At 52.2% G+C, this 20,257-nt stretch overlaps 2 protein-coding genes across 8 annotated transcripts in view; one reads left to right on the top strand and one right to left on the bottom strand.

Annotated features, from left to right (window-relative positions):
• The window catches only part of SPG7 (SPG7 matrix AAA peptidase subunit, paraplegin), a 41,629-nt gene extending 31,131 nt beyond the window's left edge, over positions 1 to 10,498 (bottom strand). Inside the window, exons 1-3 of one of the 2 annotated variants that reach the window (XM_075101149.1) lie at positions 10,423 to 10,498; positions 9,652 to 9,756; positions 250 to 352 (exon numbers count right to left, since the gene is read on the bottom strand). Coding sequence is in view for 1 of the 2 variants with exons in the window: in XM_075101148.1 (XP_074957249.1) it covers positions 250 to 352; positions 1,540 to 1,662 (226 nt within the window). In the remaining variant the exon portion in view is untranslated. Of the gene's footprint in view, positions 1 to 249; positions 353 to 1,539; positions 1,852 to 9,651; positions 9,757 to 10,422 lie in introns of those variants that run through there. The other variant, XM_075101148.1, reaches the window with a different exon arrangement.
• Positions 10,499 to 10,696: 198 nt separating this feature from the next.
• Positions 10,697 to 20,257, top strand: part of ANKRD11 (ankyrin repeat domain containing 11) — a 158,168-nt gene continuing 148,607 nt past the window's right edge. For 3 of the 6 annotated variants that reach the window (XM_075101140.1, XM_075101143.1, XM_075101142.1), the window contains exon 1: positions 10,739 to 11,047. The gene's annotated coding sequence lies outside the window, so the exon portion shown is untranslated. Of the gene's footprint in view, positions 11,048 to 20,257 lie in introns of all 6 variants that reach the window. The other 3 variants (XM_075101145.1, XM_075101146.1, XM_075101138.1) reach the window with 2 other exon arrangements.

The raw sequence follows: 20,257 nt of genomic DNA on the forward strand, positions 1-20,257 counted from the left end.
TTAGGTCTAATGACTCAAGTGCTTACTTAATCATGCTGAGCTCCTTCTGGAAATGTGCCACAGTTCATCCCTGTCACCAAACAAAAACTTAGGACCCTCGTAAAAGGTACACAGCTCCCAAAGCCAAGAATAGAACAGCTTTATTTCATTTTCGGGAAAGCAGGCAGTGAAAGTAAGGAAAGATCAATTCTCTTACTATACAAGACCTTTTCCCCTCCTCCACCTGTACAGTTGCTCTTCCGGACTCACCTAAGATATTCCAAAGCCTGACTGGATCTCGAATTATGTGTTGTTTCAGCAGGACTCTGCCGAGACTTTGATGCGTGGGGGAAAGTGTTTGTGACAGAAGGCTCTGAGGAGAAAGAGAAAGGGAAGGAAAAAAAAAAAAAGACAACCATTAGAAAAGTATTTTGACTGCTTAGCCTTTTTGTATGTCATGAGACTATGATTTCTAAATATTGTGGGTAAGCTGCAGGACCAGCAGCTGGGAGACCTGAATATTATTCCTGGTTCTGCTGTGGACTTGCCATGTGACTTTGAAGAAGGTGTTTATAACCCAGTTTAAAGACAGCACATGTATAAATAGAAACATATGCTCAAAACACTTGAAAATTTTGTCTTTTTCCTCCCTGTACCTGTTCTTCATTCTAAAAATATGTTGGAAGTCATTTCTTAAAATGTAGACACCCTCCCAAAATAGGAAATCTTCAGGACTACTACTTTGTAATCCTGCTGGAGGGCAGTGAGGACAACACAGCCATTTCCTTGTGGTAGTTCAGCAGTAACCCTGCAGGCAATATTCATATTTAAATTTAACTTCACAACATTTGAACTAACATTCACTAATACCCTCACTGAAGGCAGGCCTTGCCCCTTCTCTGAGGTGCAATTCCATCCTTGTCACCCCTCTCCTGCACAGGCACAAACTGCTATGCAGCAAACCAGACAGGGACACTGACCGGGCTGAAATCCTTCACCCTTCTTCCCCAGTTTGCTGGGCAGCAACACGGCTGCCCGTGCTGGCCCGAAGAGGGTAACCTCTTGGGATCGATACTTTCTAGAATGTAAGAGCTTAGACTAGTTTAAACTGACCACAGAAAAACCTGGCATGATTCACAAAGTAATCCCACAACTGTTCTTCCTCCATCACCTACTTGGACTGCCAGGGCTTCTTCATTGCACTGAAGAAAAACACAAAACACTCTTAAATCATGTTGGAGGCCTAGCTGAAACAAGAACCTTGCCTTCTGCATTCCGGGCTGCGTTGGCGAGCCCTGTAGGCCCAGCAGCCCTGCAAAGAAAGCACATCTGCGGCGCACAGCGATGTGGTGGGTGCTCACATCCCCAGCGATGCAAAGAGCCAGCAGAAGCGATGTTAGAAAAAAGCCTTTAATCGACGTTTTCTTGCTTATGACAGCCCGGGTGTGCTCCTCGCGCAGTGTTTCCCCCAAGTTACTGTGATACAGCACTGGAACGGAGGACCTTTGGGCTGGCCTAACCCTAACCCCACCCGGCTCCCCGCCGCCACCACCCCGTTACCTGCAGGCCGCGTCCCGCGCCGAGGGGGCCGCTGAGGGGCCGCGAGCGAGCCCGGGCCCAGGCCGGGGCAGGCCGCCGCCAGCAGCTGCAGCGGCCCCGGAGCAGCAGCAGCCGCAGCGCCATGACCCGCCGGCCGTCCTGCTCCGCCCGGAGGCTCCGGAGGGGCGGCGGCTAGCGAGCGCCGAGAGGCCGCTGAGGGGAGGGCCGGGCCGGCGGGCCGCTGCGCTCGCCGCCGCACCGGGAGCCGGAGGCCTCGGGGATGACGGAAGTGGCCGGTGAAGAGCGAGCGGCCATCTTGGAAAGGGGCCGGCAGCGACGGGGCTGCCATGCCTCAAGATGGCGGGCGCGACCGCCGACCGTGGGGCGGGTTGGGCTCCGCCCCCGGTTGCGGATCGGAGGGTCACAGCGGCAACGGGGGGGCAGTAGGCCGGGTCCGGCTCCTCCGCCGAGCCCCGGGACAGCCAAGGGCCCCGCAGCCCGGCCTGGATCAGGCCCAGGACTGAGACCCCCGCAGCCCAGCCTCGGCCAGGGCCTGGCTTGGCCTAAGGCTCGGCTCCCTCCAGCGCACCCCGGCTCCTAAGGTCTAGCCTTGGCCTGGCGCTCCACCCAGCTCAGCCCGGCTCCTAAGGCCTGGCCTTGTCCCGGCCAGCCACCCGAGGCAGGCTACCGTGTGCAGCCAAGCCCCAGACCAAGTTCTGTGTGGCCAAGTCCCCTGGAGCCAGTGGGTCCCCCAGCATGGCCTTGCACAGGCCCTGCAGTGCAAGCAGGTGTCTGTCCCCTCCCCCCAACAGATTAAGGCAGGAGGAGAATAAACACCTGGGAGGAGCAGGCAGGTTCCTGCAGGCACCTGCCATCGCTGTGGGGGCATGGCTGGCAGGGAGACCTGGGCAGCGCAGAGTCTGGTGGTGTGAGTGCACAACTAGCCCCTAAAAATCTGCTCTGGGATTTGTATCACTAATGTCATGTCCCACATAATTGTAATGGGTGGGAAAAGAAGAAAGAAAGAAACAACCTCTGTGATCTTAGATTCAACAGAGAGGAAAGAGACCAACTCCCTCCCTTTGCAGCTGTTGCTGAGGAAGACTCCCCTCCCTATAGCTCAAGGTATGAATTAGCTCTGATAGAAAACAGCATTTAGTATCTGCAGCTGAGCATGATGGATTAACGACTACAAATATATATATATATATTTATACATTTGCTCTTTGTCAGGCAGGTTAGCTGGCTCCTGTGATCTGTCTTCTGTGGAAAAGCCATTACAGTGTTTGACAACTCACAGTGGCCAAGCTGCAACGCGACTGCTAGTCTGCATTTAAAATTGATCTGTTGGCGCATGGGTGGGGTTCTAACAGTAGTGGAACACCCCCCCCCCCCCAAGCGTTACACCAGACTGTGTCAAGGTTATGAGTAGTGTTAAGTTCCCCATGTAGAGAGTTCACAAAGGTCAGTGTATTTTAAGTCCCTGATCCTAAATCTTGTGTAATCTCTTCCTATTTTGCACTAGCTGTGCACAGCAGAACAGGTGGGCTCGATGTCCTCTGCCGGGTGTTTCTTTGGGGCAGGAAGGCATTTCAGAGCTAACATCATCTCCCTCCTGCCACAGTTACACCCTTCTTGTGCTACTGAGACGACTATTCTGTTTGCCAGGCCTGCAGGTCTGAACTGCCCTGCCTGCTTCCTTCCATGTGCCTTCAAGAAGCCACATTGCTTTCTCTTCTGCTATCTTGCTGACCAGGATGGTTCCTGCAGCTTTTTCTCCCTCCCTCCTCTCCATGTTTCTCCCCTGAGGAGGCTCCAGGATAACTTTTAGGTACCATTGCTGTTGTTAGCTCTCCTAACTCATCTGTCCTGAAGTGTCAGGCATTCTTGAATGGGAGGTTGCAGGGCTACATAAAATAATAATAAATAATTATCTCCCTTCCCAGCAGGTCTGAATTAGCATCCTCTTTCTAGAAGAGTCTCTTAGGATGTTAATTGTCATCTGCCCCCTGGGACGTGTCTAAGTAAACCTTCTACCAGCAAGATCTATTAGCATGTTAATGTCCTCCTCGCTCCTGGAAGTCTCTTAGTATCACTGGCTTAATCGTCAAACAGCTCAATTTACAGACACAAAATTAAACTGGTTGCAATTAATCCATATTGGCTGGTCATAGCTTGCAGCGTCGCAGTGGGGATGTGACAGCTGGCCGTGGAAACGCCAGCAGCTCCTCCACCCCACAGATCCCACTCGGCATGGCCGGAGAGGCAGAGCTGCCCAGGTAGATGCTGTGTGGCCGGCATTGCTACCCGCCTCCGCTCCACGCTGGCCACGTGGGCTTTTCGCCTGGCACGCTGGCTCTCTGTAAAGAGAGGGTCATCTGCACTTGCTCCGCCTGGGGAGAAATCTCTGTCCCTTGTCCTGGCCAAGTCTGGAGCCTGCGACACCCAAGGCTGGCCCCAAGGCTGCGGGGAGCTTGGGTCTGATGGGCGCACACAAAGCTAGAGGTGAGATGGGTGCTGCAGAGCTGTGGTAGCCCTACGCCACTAGGCCGGGGAAGGAGAACAGGGAAAGCTCCGGGTTAGCACAAACACAGGCAGAGCACAAGCCCTCTGTTACATCCCAGCCCACGTGTGACACCTGCCTCGGCCAGGCAGCTGCCATAGAGATGAGTGCCATGTCTTCACCCAGCCTGCAGAGGGATCCACGGTGAGGGGTTATTTACACTCCAGCTGTGTTTGCAGGAGGAAACAGCTCGTTTGGAAATACTGACTGATGGAGGAGGCTTCTTCTAGCACAGGCACAGAGCAGAGAGATGTGGGATTGCCAGTGGGGAAACATGGAATAAAGCCACCACGGCAAAGCGTGCCAGGAACCAAGGGGCTATGGGACCCCCAGGTGCCCCCAGCCACCGCAGGGTACCAGCGCCGTGAGCATTCCTGCCTCCACTCAAGGAATGTCACACCTTGCTTCTGTACATTTTCTGATTAGACCTGTTGCTAAGTAGGCCTGATCTATTTTTAAAGAGTTGCATCATTTAAATAGAATTACAGCCCGATTAGAAGTGAAGCAGTGCCTTTTGCTTAGACAGGACTTTACTGACTTCTGCCAGGCTGACCTGACAGAGAGCCAAGTGGGTTTCATTATGCCTGCCTTACAGCTTCGCTCCAGCTTCAGTGAAGACAAAACTCGCACCCATTTAGCAACGGAGGTCAAGGAAAGCTGAACAGGTCTGAAATCCAGCTGAGTCTGGGTGGGCCCACTGACTGCAACAAGCAGTGTTTCAGGTCTCTGGGGCAGCTGGGCTCTCGCTGTGATGCTCCCAGCCAGAAGATGCAAGCCTTGATATGACAAAACTGTACCGAACAATGAGGACTGGTGATTTACAGACGCTCCACGTAGCTGGAGTTGACGTGATTCCTATTCCTCCTTTCACACTCTGCCTCAGAGTCAACCAGATGATGAAGCACCAGGAAGGAGGGCTGGAAGTCATCACTGGTGCCAACACAAGGCGACCCAGAAAGGAAAGTCAAGAGGTTTTGCCCTATGTGCAGCCAGCAACTGCCATGGCTGCACTGCGACTTTTGCGTGGGTGGCTCAGGCTGCGCCACATACATGGAAGCAAGTGCTGTCCTCTGTGTGTGTGCGAGAGGTGACCTTGGGAAAGGTGGCTTCAGATGCTGCCCTTGGACTGGCAATATGCTCCTTTGGGTGTAAGCCAATATTCTGAGAAGACAGATATAACCTGATCCAGGCTTGGCCTCGCTGGGATGTGCTCCAGCCATGACATCACTCACTAATGCCACGTGTATTTACTACTGGGGAAAGGTGCTAGATTGGAGTCTGAAATCCCAGGTTTATCTCCTGAGCAGGTTAGGAACAGGAAGCAGCATTAGCAGTCCTATCCTTGTATTTTTCAGGCCAAGAGAAATCAGTTTCCACAGCCAACACAGCCCTCAGGTCTGCTGTGTGAGAACTCACATCTATTTTCACGCCCACTGTAAGTCAGCCTTGCCACCCTTGCACTTGCCCCCCGAGTCTCAGGAAGCTCCTTGCAGGATGCCACCAGCCCCCCATCTTAGCTCAGACTCGTTTCAATGCAGCACTTTGCAAACCAAGTGAATGGATACCTGGAATCAGGTGGCCGCCACGCCATCCACAGACTTCACATCAATAATAAATCAAAGGATTAAATGTAAAGATGAAGCTGCTAGAAGGCAAGTTCAGACTTTTTTAAAAGATGAAGAACCGCTCTGTTACCCACCTGGCAGCGTAAGCCAGGGCTCCTCTGTGGCAGGACAAAGATGCACAGCTCGGCACTAGCTAGGAGGCCACAGAGCATTCCAGGACCTTCAGCGGTGTGCAACTCTGTCACGTACGAGATGTTTTTTTTTTAATGACTTCTTTGCAGATGATAAGTCAAGTCAAGGTCAAGGGATAGATGCTCCCCTTCAGCACAGCAAGGCCAAGTATCCCGACCCTAGACTCAGGAACAAAGGACATGCTTAAAAGACCACATGCCTGTCCCTCAAGCGCAGTGAAACTCCTCACCAGGGAAAGATCTGTTTGGCAGATAACCTTTTACATAAGCCAGTCCAAAACCATCACACCTATTCCTCCAGGAACAGCTTGGGGTCACTGCAAGTTCCAGTGCTTCCTGCTGCCGTGCCAGACCCACTTCCCCGCCTGCCTCTCTCGGGGCACGCAGGAGAGCCTGGCACTGAAACTGCTCCTCCCTGGGGACAAGGAGGGGACCCCAGCCCCACAGCCAGGCAGCCGACAGGCTTAAGGCATAACTGGGGCACAGTGCTGGGGTACAAACTTTTATCTTCTGAGTCACCTCTAAAGACCAGAGTTTAACTTTAAGACAGGTAGGTGACAGATGGCTGTAGGCAGGGGATCGCAGGGAATTGGCCACACAGCAGCAGCGACTGAACCGTCTGCCAGTCACGGCTTACAAATCGCTAGAAAAGCAAAGTAAACGCAGGCAAGGAGGAGCAACGCTCTGACAGAGCGACACGCGTACCTCTCAGCTCAGCTCACAGGGGTAGAGCGGGAGGAGGGAGATAGCTTGTTTGTGACTCGAAGGCCACGAACGAGCAGATTGCTCCACGGGAGCGCAGTCCCTGGAGAGCTGCTGAAGCGTGCAGAGCTCAGAAGCCCAGGAATCCATCTGCGTGCGGGAGGTGGCTGAAGTCATCTCCAAACCCCGCAGACTGGAGAAGGTCAGTAAGCTCTGAGCGAGCAACTGTCACTCCACACCCCTGAAATCCATAAGCAGGCTAGAAACCTAAAGCCTGTAATTAGGAATTATAAAAACAGTAATTAGACCAGGACTGTCAGGAGTTCACACCTACAACATCAATACAAAGCATTTACCCAGTAGCAGGGGTCCACCATCCTCGGAAAGGATCATCCTCTAGGGATGTAGGAGGCCTAAAGCTCCACGGACTTACTGTTTGCATAGGCGTAAGGTTCTGCAGGGAACCATGTAAATACTAGATTTACTATCCACAAGAGCAGCTTGAAGCTTTGCAGAGTCCAGAAATACTGCTGCCTGTGCAGGCCAAGGGCATGGTGTAGCATGGGAGCGAAATCAGCTCCTGGTTCGCTGGCTCTGCCTGTCCTGGGCCCCAGTGTGTGGTCCTGGTGCTTCGCTGGGCTGATGCTGCAACCTAGCTGATTACAGTGAGCTGCATTGAGGAGTTAAGCCTTCAGAAGAACGCTGTTTCTGGTACAAGTGAGCTGTTGCATTAGTTCAGCCTTATTATTTAATCACTTCTTATGGAGCTGTGAGGAACCACCTCATTATAAAGCAGGTGAAACCCCCATCTTTTACTTCTTAATGGCATCACAGGCAGAAAGGCTTGTTTTAAGCTGGAGTTGCCCTTTAACAACAACAACAAAAAATACACGGATGGCTTGAAAGTAGTTTTATTTAAGAAAAATGAGATTGTGGGCCGAGTTAGAGAGGTTTCTGCTGCAGTACCAGGAGCATCAGCTGTAGTCCTTGCTGGCTTTCCAAATGGCTGCCTTTCTAAATGGCTGCTTTGTTTGCCAAAACCATCCCTCTTCAAAATGTTAATAGATGACACGAACTGAAACATGAGCCAAGCTTAAAGTAAAGGTTCTTCTAATCAAAGTTCTTCTAAAGTTTTATTCTCTTGGCCTCTGTGATGTTGGCACTTGGCTGGTCACACAGGATTTGTTCTGATGTGTGACTGGAATAGTCATAAATCGCACATTGTCTGATCTATTAAAAATAGATCCCCATCTTTACATCCTGACAGGAGCTGAATCAGCAGAGAAATGCACCCACATTAACACAGACCAGGTATTTTTTTCCTTATGCTCAACATAATGGGTCCTTCCATCACGAGACAGTCGCTCTAGAGCTTCGAGGGAGCTCAGCGGAAGTAGCGAGATGAATATGGTTACCCATAGGTTGCAAAAGCAGGTGAGCGGCCAATGCAGTCACCATCTCCAGAGACAGGGAAAGAGTAACCGAGCGAGGACCAAAGGGTCACAGAGCTCTTTCCCCAAGTTAGCGTCCTTTAGCTTGCTGTGACAGACAGAAATAGGCCTGAAAGCACATTGCCCGAGCGGCCTAATTTCTCTGCCCTCATGCAATGTTCTCTTTCCTCCTCAGCACCAGAGTCTCTGTTTTATTTTGGGATTTGAGAGCTCACAACCTTTAGTGAAGGATGAAGGTGCTCAGCATTTAACTATAGTTCTGTTTTGGTTTTTTTCCCCCCTCTTAAGTACTGCAATTAAGTTGCAAGGAGCAAAAACCATCCCAGGGTAACAAAACCAAGCAGATGAAACATCCCTGTCGCAAAAGTCACCTAGAAAAACAGCAGAACAACCCCTAGCTGAAATCATCCCCCCCTCCCTTCCCGCTGTCAGCTTTCTTTCGCCAAGTACTTCTTATGTCCCTCCCTGAAATAGGTTGATAGTCCACGCTGTTGTGTTCAAACAGAAAAAGGTCAGGATGACACAGAAAGGATTTCACTGCCTCCCAAGCACTGGATCTCTGACCTGGATGACATTCAGGGCTGTCAGGGTAGCAGTTACAGCCAACAACATTTAGGAAATGAAAAAAACCTGTTTCCCCTCTCGGCTACTCACTCAGAGGCACCAGAAAGGCAAACGCTTATCTGCAGTGTTTTCTGTGAAGTAGGACAAGAAGCTTAATGGAAGGGAGGACAGAAAAAAAACCCAAGAACCTTTCTTTTGACTGGTTTAGTAGGTCTTATGGAGGAGGAAGATGGGTAGAGATAAAAAGACTAAGCCTAAGCAGAATACAGGACCAGCTTAACAGGCTCAGAATAACTCTCTTCATGCTGTTATTTAACAGTAAAGTCGGACGTGTGCTCCTGAGCCACTCCTTCATCGCTACTGAGAGCAAAGAGATTTTTTCTTCCTGGGGGACTCCTGGCATCCTCAGCACATGAGAATGATCTTTTAGGCTGCCAAACGTGCGACTCGAAGTGGAACTGCAAGTGCCAAAAAAGCAATCACAGTTATGGGCCACACTCTTGGAAGAAGGGGGTTAAAAAACCAGAACAGTTACTGATGAGGTCACTGGTAGAAATTGAGAGCTGCTGCCTCAAGAGCTCCCTATCCTCAGCAACCAAACCAAAACATGGTGACGCAGCTGTGCAGGCGGCTGCCACCCACACCAGGGCACCTCGGCCACCTGGTGCGGGCAGGGAGCCGCGCACGCGTCCCCATGTTGTACTCACTGCGAAGATCTGCTCCGTAAGCAGGACCCTTTTCTGGGGGGCACCCCAGCACCCTCGATGATGTGACGGGGCTCCGGCACTAGGCATGTGGTGCGAAATACAGCTACAGGACAAGCACTCCTGTTCTGCAGGAGGGTTGTGCTGAGCTCAGGCACAGGCAGCTCTGCCTGAGTAACAGGATCTGCGGGCACTTTTGGAGTTACCTCAGTGCTGGGGAGCACAGATGTGACAGGCGGAAACGCGGCGACTGTCGGGGGCGATCGGACAGCCTCGCCGGGGCTCAGGGCACCACAGCAGCCAGCCAGGAGGCCAGGCACTGTCTCCAGCACAGGAACCGAGCCTCATGTGGCGGCTGCTCTGCACGGCGCGGTCGAGCACGCCTGCACTTACTTCTGCCGCTTCCACACGCCCAGGGCGACAAAGGCAGGAGGCTTATCCGGCAAGAACGACCGTCCTCATTTGGAGAGCCAAGGGTTGGGTTGTTTAGAAGAGACCCTGAAAATAAAAACAGCACAAAAACCTCTTGGTATTACGCAGTGTTTGAAAGGGGAGAGGAGAAGGATCAGAGGGAGGAAGCGGGCACAACCGACGCTGCCTGGCCAGGAGCAGGCGACCCGACCTGTTTCAGTTCCGCCCCGGGCAGAATTTATTGGGTAAATAACTGCCGAGAGGAGCTTCTCATCAGCCTCTTCTGAGAGAGGAGCGAGCGTTTGGCATCGAGAACTTTTAATGGGGATATAATTAAGGAATCCAGCCCCGACCCACGGAGGGGTCTGCGGCCCGGTGCCCATCCAGCCGCCGCAGGGGTGGCACGGGGGCTCTGGGGTTACCTCCGAGGGGCTGCCCGAGGCCCTACAACCTGCCGCCCCCGGCACCCGCCGCCTCCGTGTGCGACGCCAACGGCCGGGGCACCGGCCGCCGCTCCCCTAACACCGGGGAGGCCCCATCTGCCAACGCGGGTACCAGGGGTAGCGCCCGAAGGGGCGGCGGGTGGCCGCCGTTTGGGGACGGGAGCGCTCGGGCCGCGCCGGGAGCCGGCAGAGATGGGTATAAACAACCGGAGAGGGAGACGCACGAGGACGTCGGAGGCCTGCCGGGGGTCTGCCCGTCCGCCCGGAGGGGGGGAGACACGCATGGGCTGGCCCCGCGCGGCCGCCGTACCGTGACGAAGCTTCGCTCCGCGGGCGCAGGCCCGGGACACCGGGGCGGGCGGCACCGGCACCGGAGCCCCGCCCCGGAAACGCCACCACGTTGCTGACGCACCAATGAACGGCCGCGCCGCCGGGACGCGTCGGCCAATGGCGGGCCGCCGTCCTCTTGGTCCCGCCTCTCCGCTCCCGTCGGCCCTCGCGCGCGGCGGGGAGGCGAAACACCGCCCCCCCTACCCCCCCCCCCCCGCCTTGGCGCGGTGACGTCGCCTCGGCGCTGGCCGCGTGTCGTCCAATGGGGCGCGCCGAGGCGGCGGGCCAATCGGCGGCGGCGTCTCAGCAGTGGCCGATCGGGCGGGCGGCAGCGCTGGGAGCCGAGGCCGAGGCCGATCGCGGCGGGGCCATGGATCGCCGGGCCGGGAGGCGCCGCCGCCACTGCCCGCGCCCCCTCCGCTAGTCCCGGGACCGCCGCTCACCCCACCGCCGCCGCCGCCGCCGCCGCAGCCCCTTCCCTCCCTCCCCGTTCCCCCTCCCCCTTCCCTTCCCCGCCGCCTCCTCCTCTATGCGGCGGGGCCGGCGGAGCCGCAGGCCTCGCTCCCCCGCGAGGCTGCCCTCGGCCCGCTGAGCCCGGAGCGCCGGTAAGGGGCGGGGGGCCCTGCTCGGGGGGAGGGGGGCGCCGGGAATGGGGGTGGGTGTGTGTGCGGTGTGGGAGAGCGCGGTGTGGGGCCGGGCCGGGGGGGAGCGGAGTGCCGGGGGGGAGGGGGATGCGGGTTTGGGGGGGATTTGGGGAAGGGGCTGTTGGGGGGGTTGTGTGCGGGGGAACGGGGGGCGGGAAGGGGAGAGGGCCTGGTGGGGAGCGGGGGAGGGGGGTGGGGGGAGCTGCAAGGGGATCCCAGGGGCTGGTGGATATTTAGGGGTGCGGAGGCTTGCGGGGTGCATTGGGGGTGGGGGCACACGGGGCTGCGCGTCGCGTCCCCCCATTCCCATCCATCCTGAGGGCTTTTTTTTGGGGGGGGGGGAGTCGGACCCACCACGGGAGCGCGCAGAGGTGCGGGAGGGGAGCGCACATTTTGGGGTGAGCGCTGTGCTGGGAGGAACAATACCAAAAGTTGTCTGAAATGGTAATTTCCGTTTCCCATTTCATCATCCCCGGGTAGGCGTTAGCCCTGCGTGCGTGTGTGTGCAGGGGATGGAGCTGAACCCAGCTGCCGCCAGCCAGCCTGGCTGATCCGCGGTTATTTATTTATTTTCTAGTTTAATCTTTAAATTGCTTGGTATTTCTCTCCTCGGAGAGAAGCCTTTGTGCGCCGGGGAGGGGCTGCTCGACACCTTTGCCCCTTAGCAAAGAAGGGGAGGGGGGTGGAAATAAAAAGAATTCCGACCCAAAACAGCTGCACTTCTGCAGTCCAGAATTAACCTCCCCCAGCCTGGTAGATTGATTGCATGTTTAGAAAGGCAAATCGCCGCTCTCCCCCAGCCCTCGCCTCGGAAGGAGCCGGGATGAGCGGAGCCCTGGGTGCCCTCTGCCCTTTCCCAGAGAGAGCAGCTGTCCTGCGAGGGGGTGTGCGTGCGGGGTGAAAATCGGCCTGTTCATTGAGGCACAAGAGGCGGTGTGTTTACGGATTGGCTTCTACTCTAAGCTCGGAGATCTGTTTTGATATCCAGTTGCAGGAAAGGCTTCCTCCTCTCCCCCCCCCCCCCGGTTTTGTACACAAAGTACTCTCTTACCGCTGGGGACATGGCCCTATAGGCAGAGAACAAATTCCAGGCAGCTCTTGAAGCAAAATTCCCTCCTGAGATGGCTTCTGAAATTGGGGATAGACTATTTTTTCCCTTCCCCCCATGTAGGTAACAATATTTAGGTGGAAACATCATGCAAATGTAACGCTTCATAGTGGTTGTGTGCTGAATTTCGCATAAATTTAAGGAACTTGGAGTTAAATGTATTTTTCCTTTTTTCTGGTTTGTTCATAAAATGGAACATTTTAATACCGTCACTCCAATTATTTCCTTTTTCGGGGCAAGGGAACCACTCCATGGATTCATGGAGAGGGAAAAGGAGATTAACTCTCGCATGTTTTCAAATGGCATCGATACGGTCTCTAGTGTGCGCTCTACCAGGAACTAAACATTTGTCTTGATTGACTTAAAAAGTTGGCATTTCTACAAAATGGATTTACTGGCAGATTAAAGGTGCGCGTTGGAGCGCTTCTGAATGATCGTGGTGGAAGGGATTGAAGCGCTCGCGTGGAGTGAGACCCACGGTGGCTTCTCTGTCTCAGCAGGGAAACCCTCGGGCACCTCGTTTCGTTGTGCCTGTGGAACGTCGCTGCCGAAGCCGCGTGACCCGCTGGCTTTCCGTGGGTGGAAGCTCTCGCTCCGAGGGGTGGTCTGTGCCGGCGTGGCTGCGCACTCGGGGCTCTGGGCGAGCCGCTCCTACAGCGGGTTACCCTCGCAGCCGCCGTGCCCGGCCCCAAAGCGCAGCCCTGGCCGCGCTACCGTGTCCGTCCCGGCGTCTGCTCTTGCTGAGGTGTGTCTGGGGTTTGTGGAGCTCAGCTTTTTTTTTTTTTCATGCAACGATGCTCTGGGTCTCTGGTTCTAGGAGAACTTGTCAGTCCTAAAGGAGGTAGCACAGGAAGGGATAAAACTTGCCAGGGCACATTTTGGCTTGTCTTCCCTGGAAAAGGGTGGTTTAGGCTTCAGTGGGGTTTGCTGTGAACCTGTCTTATTAGGCTAGCTGGGACTTGCATCACCTCCAGACTTGTCTGAGTAAGTGGTGAGGGTTTGGTTTGTGAAACTCAGAGCAGGCCGAGTCGCCCATACAACCAACAGCACCTTGGGGTTTGGAGTGTGTACGAGCCCTTCGAAGCCTGCCCTCCCACTTGATCAGTTCCCAGCTATTTGTTTTTTTTTTTTTTTTTTCTTAGCTTATTTCTGTTCTAAAGAGGGATTACAGGAGTCCTGGTCATGCAAGCGTTAGCTGCTTTGGCAGGCTGGAAACCGGAGATGTTACGTTTAGCGTTTCACAGTTGGTTTTACCCTTCAGTTCTGCTTCTGCTTTTAAAAATGAAATCTTGTCCGTATCTCCATTTCAAAAAAACCTGGCTCAGGCTGGATTGATTTTCTTTTTATGTGCTGCTTTTTGTTTTTCTGATGTTGTAATAGCATTTTCTCAGACTTAAACATACAGATGGTCCAATGCGAATGTTGGTTTTGGATGGGGGAAGAAAACTCAAAAAGAACAAAACCAAAAAACCCTCCAGCAAAAGCGCTGGGCTTCATTTCTTCCTTCATGTGTGTGGTAGGCAACCTGTTAAGATTATTTTGTACGTGTGTGTTAATTGACTAAGTCCCCCAGAATGCTTCTAAACAAAAAGAAGCGTGTCTCAGCGTCGTGCAGCGTTCCTCCTCTGCTCAGCAGAGCAGACAAATGTATTTCTCTAGGGTCAGTGGAGACTAGTCGTGTTAATCAATACTGCACCAGCAGTGTTCCCTTTTCAGTAAACCAGATGGACTACTTACAACTGGTGGTGATGATTTTAACTGTGTAATTGTAACACGGCTGCGCGATGACAGTGTTTCCTGCAGGTACTTCAAAGGACGGTTCCTGACAAGTGTATCTTTACAGCGTTTAATCTGCACTCTTTGTCTTTATGTTGTGGCTTTTGGACATATGTTTGAAGTACGAAGCTTTTTTTTTTTCCCCCTCCTGCTTTTCTGTACATTAAAAGAAGGCAATGCTCTATAATAACAAAATGTCTGGAGTCTGGGAATAAAACCAGGATTAACTGGTTTTTGGGGGCTCCCACGGTGGTGCATTGGCTTCAGTTGCTTTTAGATCCATGGAGAGACCAAGGCAAAAACTAGGAAGAGCCTTAAGTTACCGTGAGGAAGCAGCAGTATTTTTTGAAATAGTGCTTGAACCTTCTCTAAGGGTGCATGTGGCTTTGTTTTGGGGAAAATAAGTTCTGTGGTGACTTGAGTCTTAACTGGGACAGCCTAATTACTCGGTGAAGAAATCCTTCTCCGAGGGAAGGAAACGCAGAGGACCGGAGCGGGTTAATTACGTTTTGTAAAATTACCGAGTGACGGCTCTCTTACGAGGTTAGCCCCTCTTCCTCCCTCCGCGCCGCCTACCTGAATTTCAGGCTTGACAGTCTGCCTTATGGATGGAAATTCTTCCTCGGTATTAAGATTTAATGGTGGTATGTATGTATCTACATACATAGCAAGTAGTGACAGGTACTACCGCTTTTCAGTACAGCGAAGGAAACAATGCTTGGCAATATTTACACGGTGGTGGTTATTCTAATTGTACTTCCTTGACGAGGCCCTAATAAAGGTGGCTCGTCCGCTCCCTCCATCGCGAGTGAGAATGGTGTTTCAGTTGCAGGAGGCTGTGGAGAGAAACTGGTGTCTCCATAGGAAAGGTTTTAGTGTTTCGTGATAAACTTGTGTTTATTTTTACCCCATCTAATTTAGAAGAGTCTGCACGACGCTTTACAGGAATGATTTGTATGCAGCTTTTAAATATTTTCTTCTTCCTGCAAGCGAAACGAGCGGCACGGAGCTGCTTCTGAGGGTGCAGAGCGCTGGGATTCTCGGCCAAGTGTTATGCAATTTGTATGCCACTGATGCGCCGTCATAAAAAATACTCCCATAAACGTTAAAGGAGAGCTTGTGTAGTCAATTATTTGAAATCACAAGCATCCTAAGCAGTCTGGGTTTGTGCCGCTAGAGCTGTCATGAAGTGTGCTCGGGCAAACGGCTGTCTCTGGTATCCTGCTGTGAAGGGGGTAGGGAGCTGTCGGTGCCCGCGGTCTGCAGGCCCGTTCTGACTGTGTGCGACTGTACCTGGAATTTTCAAGCTTTCCCGTGTGAGAGCGGGTGTTTTCTGATGTTTTTCCTCACAGAACCATTGGGGATTTAAAAATCTTAATTTGCCCGAGTCTGGGTGGCGGTGCAAGCTTCATCTGTGGCTAGTTACAGGTGATGCCCATTTGTAATCCTTTACAAGTGTATAAGGGGAAAAAAAAAAAGCAGCTTAAATGCTAATAGCAGTGAAAAATCTGTTCGGCGTGTAGCGTGTGCGAAGAAAGCAGGCGCGCACGTTGGTCTGTGTAGTCTCCGTCAGCTGAGCCAAGGGCTTTTAAAAATCTGTTCTAATTTTTATGCTGTATGTGGAATGGCTAATCCCATAAAAGCCTCGCACCTTCTGACAGATGAAACGCTGCTGTTCTTAACTTATTTGAGCAAAATATTTTTATAGACGGTATTAGCTGGGTGGCTCCAAGGGTAATGCAGTCCTTACACGAGAAGGATCTTGCTTTGATCTGACAGCTTTCAAGATCCATTTCCAATCACTGAGTTCCATTAACTCTGTTTGTAATGGTGCCCTCAGACTTTTTTCTGTTTATGTGACTCTTTAGGGTGTTAACATTTCTGCGTGTACAAGTTCTCTTTAATAAACTGAAGGAGTAATTGGGGTCAGAAAAGGAAATAATCCTGTTGGAAGGTGCAGTTAATTATATCAGGTATTTTGGGCTCCAAATTCTTCCTCTTGGTTCTTTAATGTTTTCCCCAAACCGTAGGGCACAGAGAAATTATCAGGTTGCCACCAGAACAGGACAGTGGGGCAGAGTGGTGTCTGTCCAGCTAATTTTGGGAGCATGAGATGACTGCAGCTGCAGGCTTGCTGGCCCTGGGGGGTCGTGTGGGAGAGAAGGGGAGGCTTCCTCGGCGAGCAGCCTCTTCCCTCCTCTGCCTCGTGGCAGCCTTCAACATGACCTACGCGGTCCTGTGTCCGTCGAGTGTGCTCAGCCTCTGCGGCTTCCTGCCCCGTTCAGTTTTGGTAGTGAAAAGGTGTGAGCTCCTCAGGAGGGCTTCTGAAACCTGTCTCTCTTCTGGTTAATTTTCATTTTCTCAAGTTCACCATGGGAGTAAGTTGTTCTACTCGTTGCGGAGGCTGAAGCTGCAGCCTGCAGGGGCTGGGGGTTGGGAGGCGCTCCCCCCAAGTGAACAGAAAGTGTGCGGTAGTCCTCAGTATTGGGGAGTAGCAATGACGGAGAGTGAATTAGCTGTTGGAGCCAGAAGAAAGTGATGTTTTTTCTAGGTCAGGGTTGAAGGCACTGTCAGGGTGGTGATGTGAAGCATATATTACTGTCTGCATTGTCCCCGCCATATGGATGTGTGCAGTACTGCCCTTGGCATTCCTGCATTGAATTATTTATCCTCTAAAAATCTGTAGGCAGCCTTTCTTCCTCTAAGAAAACCAAAGTTATCCGATTAGTATTTTAAAAATAAATCTTCCACTGTACATCATGGCAGTGTCAGGAGCGAACTATTGATTGTATAGTGTATATTGCATATATGGTGTTTGTATTAGTAAACCAAAGGTTACAACATGGGGTATATTGTGGAAACATGGGAATGTTAATGCTGTTAGGAGCGAGAGCGTTCATGCTGGCGCTGGGCTTGTCTGTGACTAAAATGCATGTCTGTTTCTGCTTGAGCAACGAAACTTACAGAATGAATGCATTTCATGAATTACATGAAAACGGGAAGGATAGAAAACTTGTTAGTATGGGTAAAAGAAGAGTTGCCGTGGCTATGTACCAAGGGAACGATGTTTTTCTTGTGTATGAGATGCTTTCTCACCACTGCTTTCCTCTTGCATTGTGTTGGACGTGCTCTAAGGCAAAGGTTAAGGTGGGTGTTTGGGTTGTTTGGGTGGTGGTGGTTTGGGTGAAGGGCTTCAGGTCCTCAGCCCAGGATGGCGGCGGCAGGGTGCTTCAATGGCTGTGGGTGACCAGGGGAGGGGAAGCAAACACTGAAGGAAGCTGGCTCTGTGATTATTTTTAAGAGACTGACAGCTGTGCAGTATAGAAAAAGTCTAAAAATTTACTTTCAGAGCAGCATAAAGCTGCTAGAATTGTATCATAGGCGTGGCAAAGGAGGGAGATGTTACCCGCTAAAAATTCACGACAATCCAGAGGCGGCCTGTCCCTGAAGGCTTGACAGCCCGTGCAGCGAGAGGCCGAGGAGCTAGGTTTTGAAAATAAATACTGCTCTGGATATCTTGATAGGAAATTAAAGTATGTGTAATTAGGCACTCCTAAAAAAAAATACATTAAATAGCTTTAAAGGAAAATAAGGTGAATGGAAACTTCATAATGAAGTATAAAATGCTTAACTGCAGTTGATGGTGTGTCTTCATTTTAAATAAAGCACACAGGAAAGTGCTCCCCTCCCCCCGAGCACAGAGCGTTATCAGCTTATCTGGGCAAGAGTCCATAAAACCTGTATCCTGCTTACACCTTCCAGCCTATCCTATGACCTGGTCTGTGTAAACAAGTTGTACCAGGAGCTCCAAATGACTAGTCAGTAGCTGGGTTTTCTGCAGGCTGGTTGGGTCCAGGAGGAGCCGAGATAAAGTTCCAAGTTCTCCGATGGGAACGGTCTCCTGATAGCTGCCTTCTTCAGGGAGGAGGTAACAGGTCTGGTAGCCTGCTGACTGTCTCCTGTGAAAGGCAGTAAGCTTCGGGTAGACTTTACACTTTCGGTCTGGCGTTCTGCACGTTGTGCACGACGATGGCTGTTGCAGATTGTGAAATGTCAGCGTTGTCGTAACAACACACACCGCTTGCTGCGCCGACTGTCGTTCTGCCGTTGCGTCAGGTCCTGGACGGACTGAAGATGTAAGCCTATTTATAAAGTACGGCTATAGTGATATCTTTAGATAGATGGATGAGATTAGCCATGCTGATGCTGGGAAGAGATATAGGTAGGTGTGGGGAAGGAGGGTGTGTGTGTGGGAAACAAACATCCTGCTCATGGCTGTGCTATGGTTGTTTAAATACCGCTGGGTGAGCTGGTGCTCTAGTTACAGTGTTTGGCTGCTTCCCACAGCTAGCTGTCTCCTTGGTTTCATCTTGCAGCTAGGCACAGGCAAATAGGTTTATCTGAACTAGATCAGGGGTCTGTAATGAGCAAGCCTGGATGTTTTTGGGTGTAAAACTTCATCTTTCCGAGCAGTCCAAGAGTTGAGTGTGCTCGCCAGGTTTGGCGACGAAAATCTGCGCTCCTCGAACATTGACCTTTGACTCCAACTTGTGCACGTTGTTTTTTTTTTTTTTTCTCCTACTAACTCAGGCCATGTGAGAATATGCTACTTTGAAAATCAGGGTAGCTGGTAACTGCTGTACCTCCCTACTTCCCGTCCTTGCCGTAGCCTAACTCTTGGTGCGTGTCGGGGTACCGCACAATGACTCTCTGGTCTCTGAGCTGCTTGATGCTCTCCGTTTTGCCGGCAGCCCAGAAGGCTTCTGGCTTTCCGACCAGGATTCTGGCTTTCTGACTGGAATTTTGGCTTTGTGACTGGGATCTGAGGAGCCCTGTGTTAGCCAGAGCTGCTCCCTGTTGCGGCTGATGGTGGGGAATTAAATCACCTTCCCCTGTCATCAATGCTGGTACCGGGGTGTTAAACTTGTTTTGTGGTGAGAGCTGAATTGCCTTTGAGTTAGCCCTCATCCTGGGCAGGAGAGATCAGACGCGAAGGCCACTCTGTGGCTTTTTCCTGGTGCGCTGAGGAGTGTTCCTTAGCTAGAAAGCTACAGGTTGTAGTCTTAAAAGGCTGAATTTACATCTGCAGTCTGTTCTGTCTGCTAGCTTCCCCTGCTTCACCCGCCATAACATTCCTTCTCCCTTCTGTCTGTCCCTCCCCCTTCCCGGGAGCCTCATCTCACGGAGGTTCTGCTCGGCTCCCTGCTCTCGCCTTGGTCCTCCTCATCCAGGATTCTTGTCTCTAATTTTAGCCTGTCTGCCTTTTGATGTTCCCTCCCATCTGTTCCTGCCTTTCTCCTTTTCTCTGAGATCATCCTGCATCTTCATCTCCCTCCCAAGATCTGGGCCTTGTTTTTGCATGGTGGGAGGAAAGCGCTTGAAAATGGAGCGAAGCTGCGGTAGCGCCGAGAGGTGAAGGATCCGAGGGCGTGGAGGCTTCTGCCAGGGGCGAGAGTTTGGGGTGCTGGCAGCGCTGGGTCTGCTGCTGCACGCTGTTGTGCGTACCGCTAATGGCTCCTCACCTCTTCTGCATCACCGTCACCGCCTCTTGTCTCTGGTTAGATCAGCTCTTTGAGTCTTCGTCTTACTGACCCGTCCTGTACCCGAACGACGGGGCTCTTTTCCACAACGTTACCAGGAATAGCTGTAGGCAGAATTCACTCTTACGGAGCAGCGCAGGTAACTGAAATCCACAAGGATCTTTCTGATAGTCGCCTCAGAGTCATTATCTTGTCCGTCTGGTGCTAATTCACTTGATGCAGCTTGCAAGGGAGAAGGGTGCACGGGAGGTCTGCTGGCCACGCTGCATCCGTAGTATTGCCTTGGAGCCTGCCTTTCCCCTGAACGCCCTGCCGCTCGCTAGGGCATGAAAGCTGCAAGCTGCATGGCTTTCTCTAGAATTCTACTTCACGTTAGCATGCATTTGCTTACATCTACAGAGAAAATGACTTCGCTAATGCAGATGCGTTTTGACACAGCAAGCCAGCTCGCCGCAGAAGGATGCGGTGCACATCCGCAGAAAGCGGGGTGCCCGGCCTGATGGCTCCGCCATCCGGAAAGGTAGCTTGGCCTGGCGGGATTCATCCGCTTGAAGACTAGCAGGGATGGTGTGTGCACGCATAAGCTGCTTTGTGCACAGAATATAAATACTTGCTGTTGCAGACGTGCAGCCTGTGGTTTTAGAAGTTCTTTTGTGAAAACAACACTCAGCCCCTCCACCGCTGCAGCAAGGAGCTTCAGTAGAAACCCAATCCTAGCAATTAGTGGAGGTTTTAAAAGGAACCTAG

The sequence above is a fragment of the Phalacrocorax aristotelis genome, chromosome 8 (assembly GCF_949628215.1).
Source record: "Phalacrocorax aristotelis chromosome 8, bGulAri2.1, whole genome shotgun sequence".
Taxonomy (NCBI): Eukaryota; Metazoa; Chordata; class Aves; order Suliformes; family Phalacrocoracidae; genus Phalacrocorax; species Phalacrocorax aristotelis.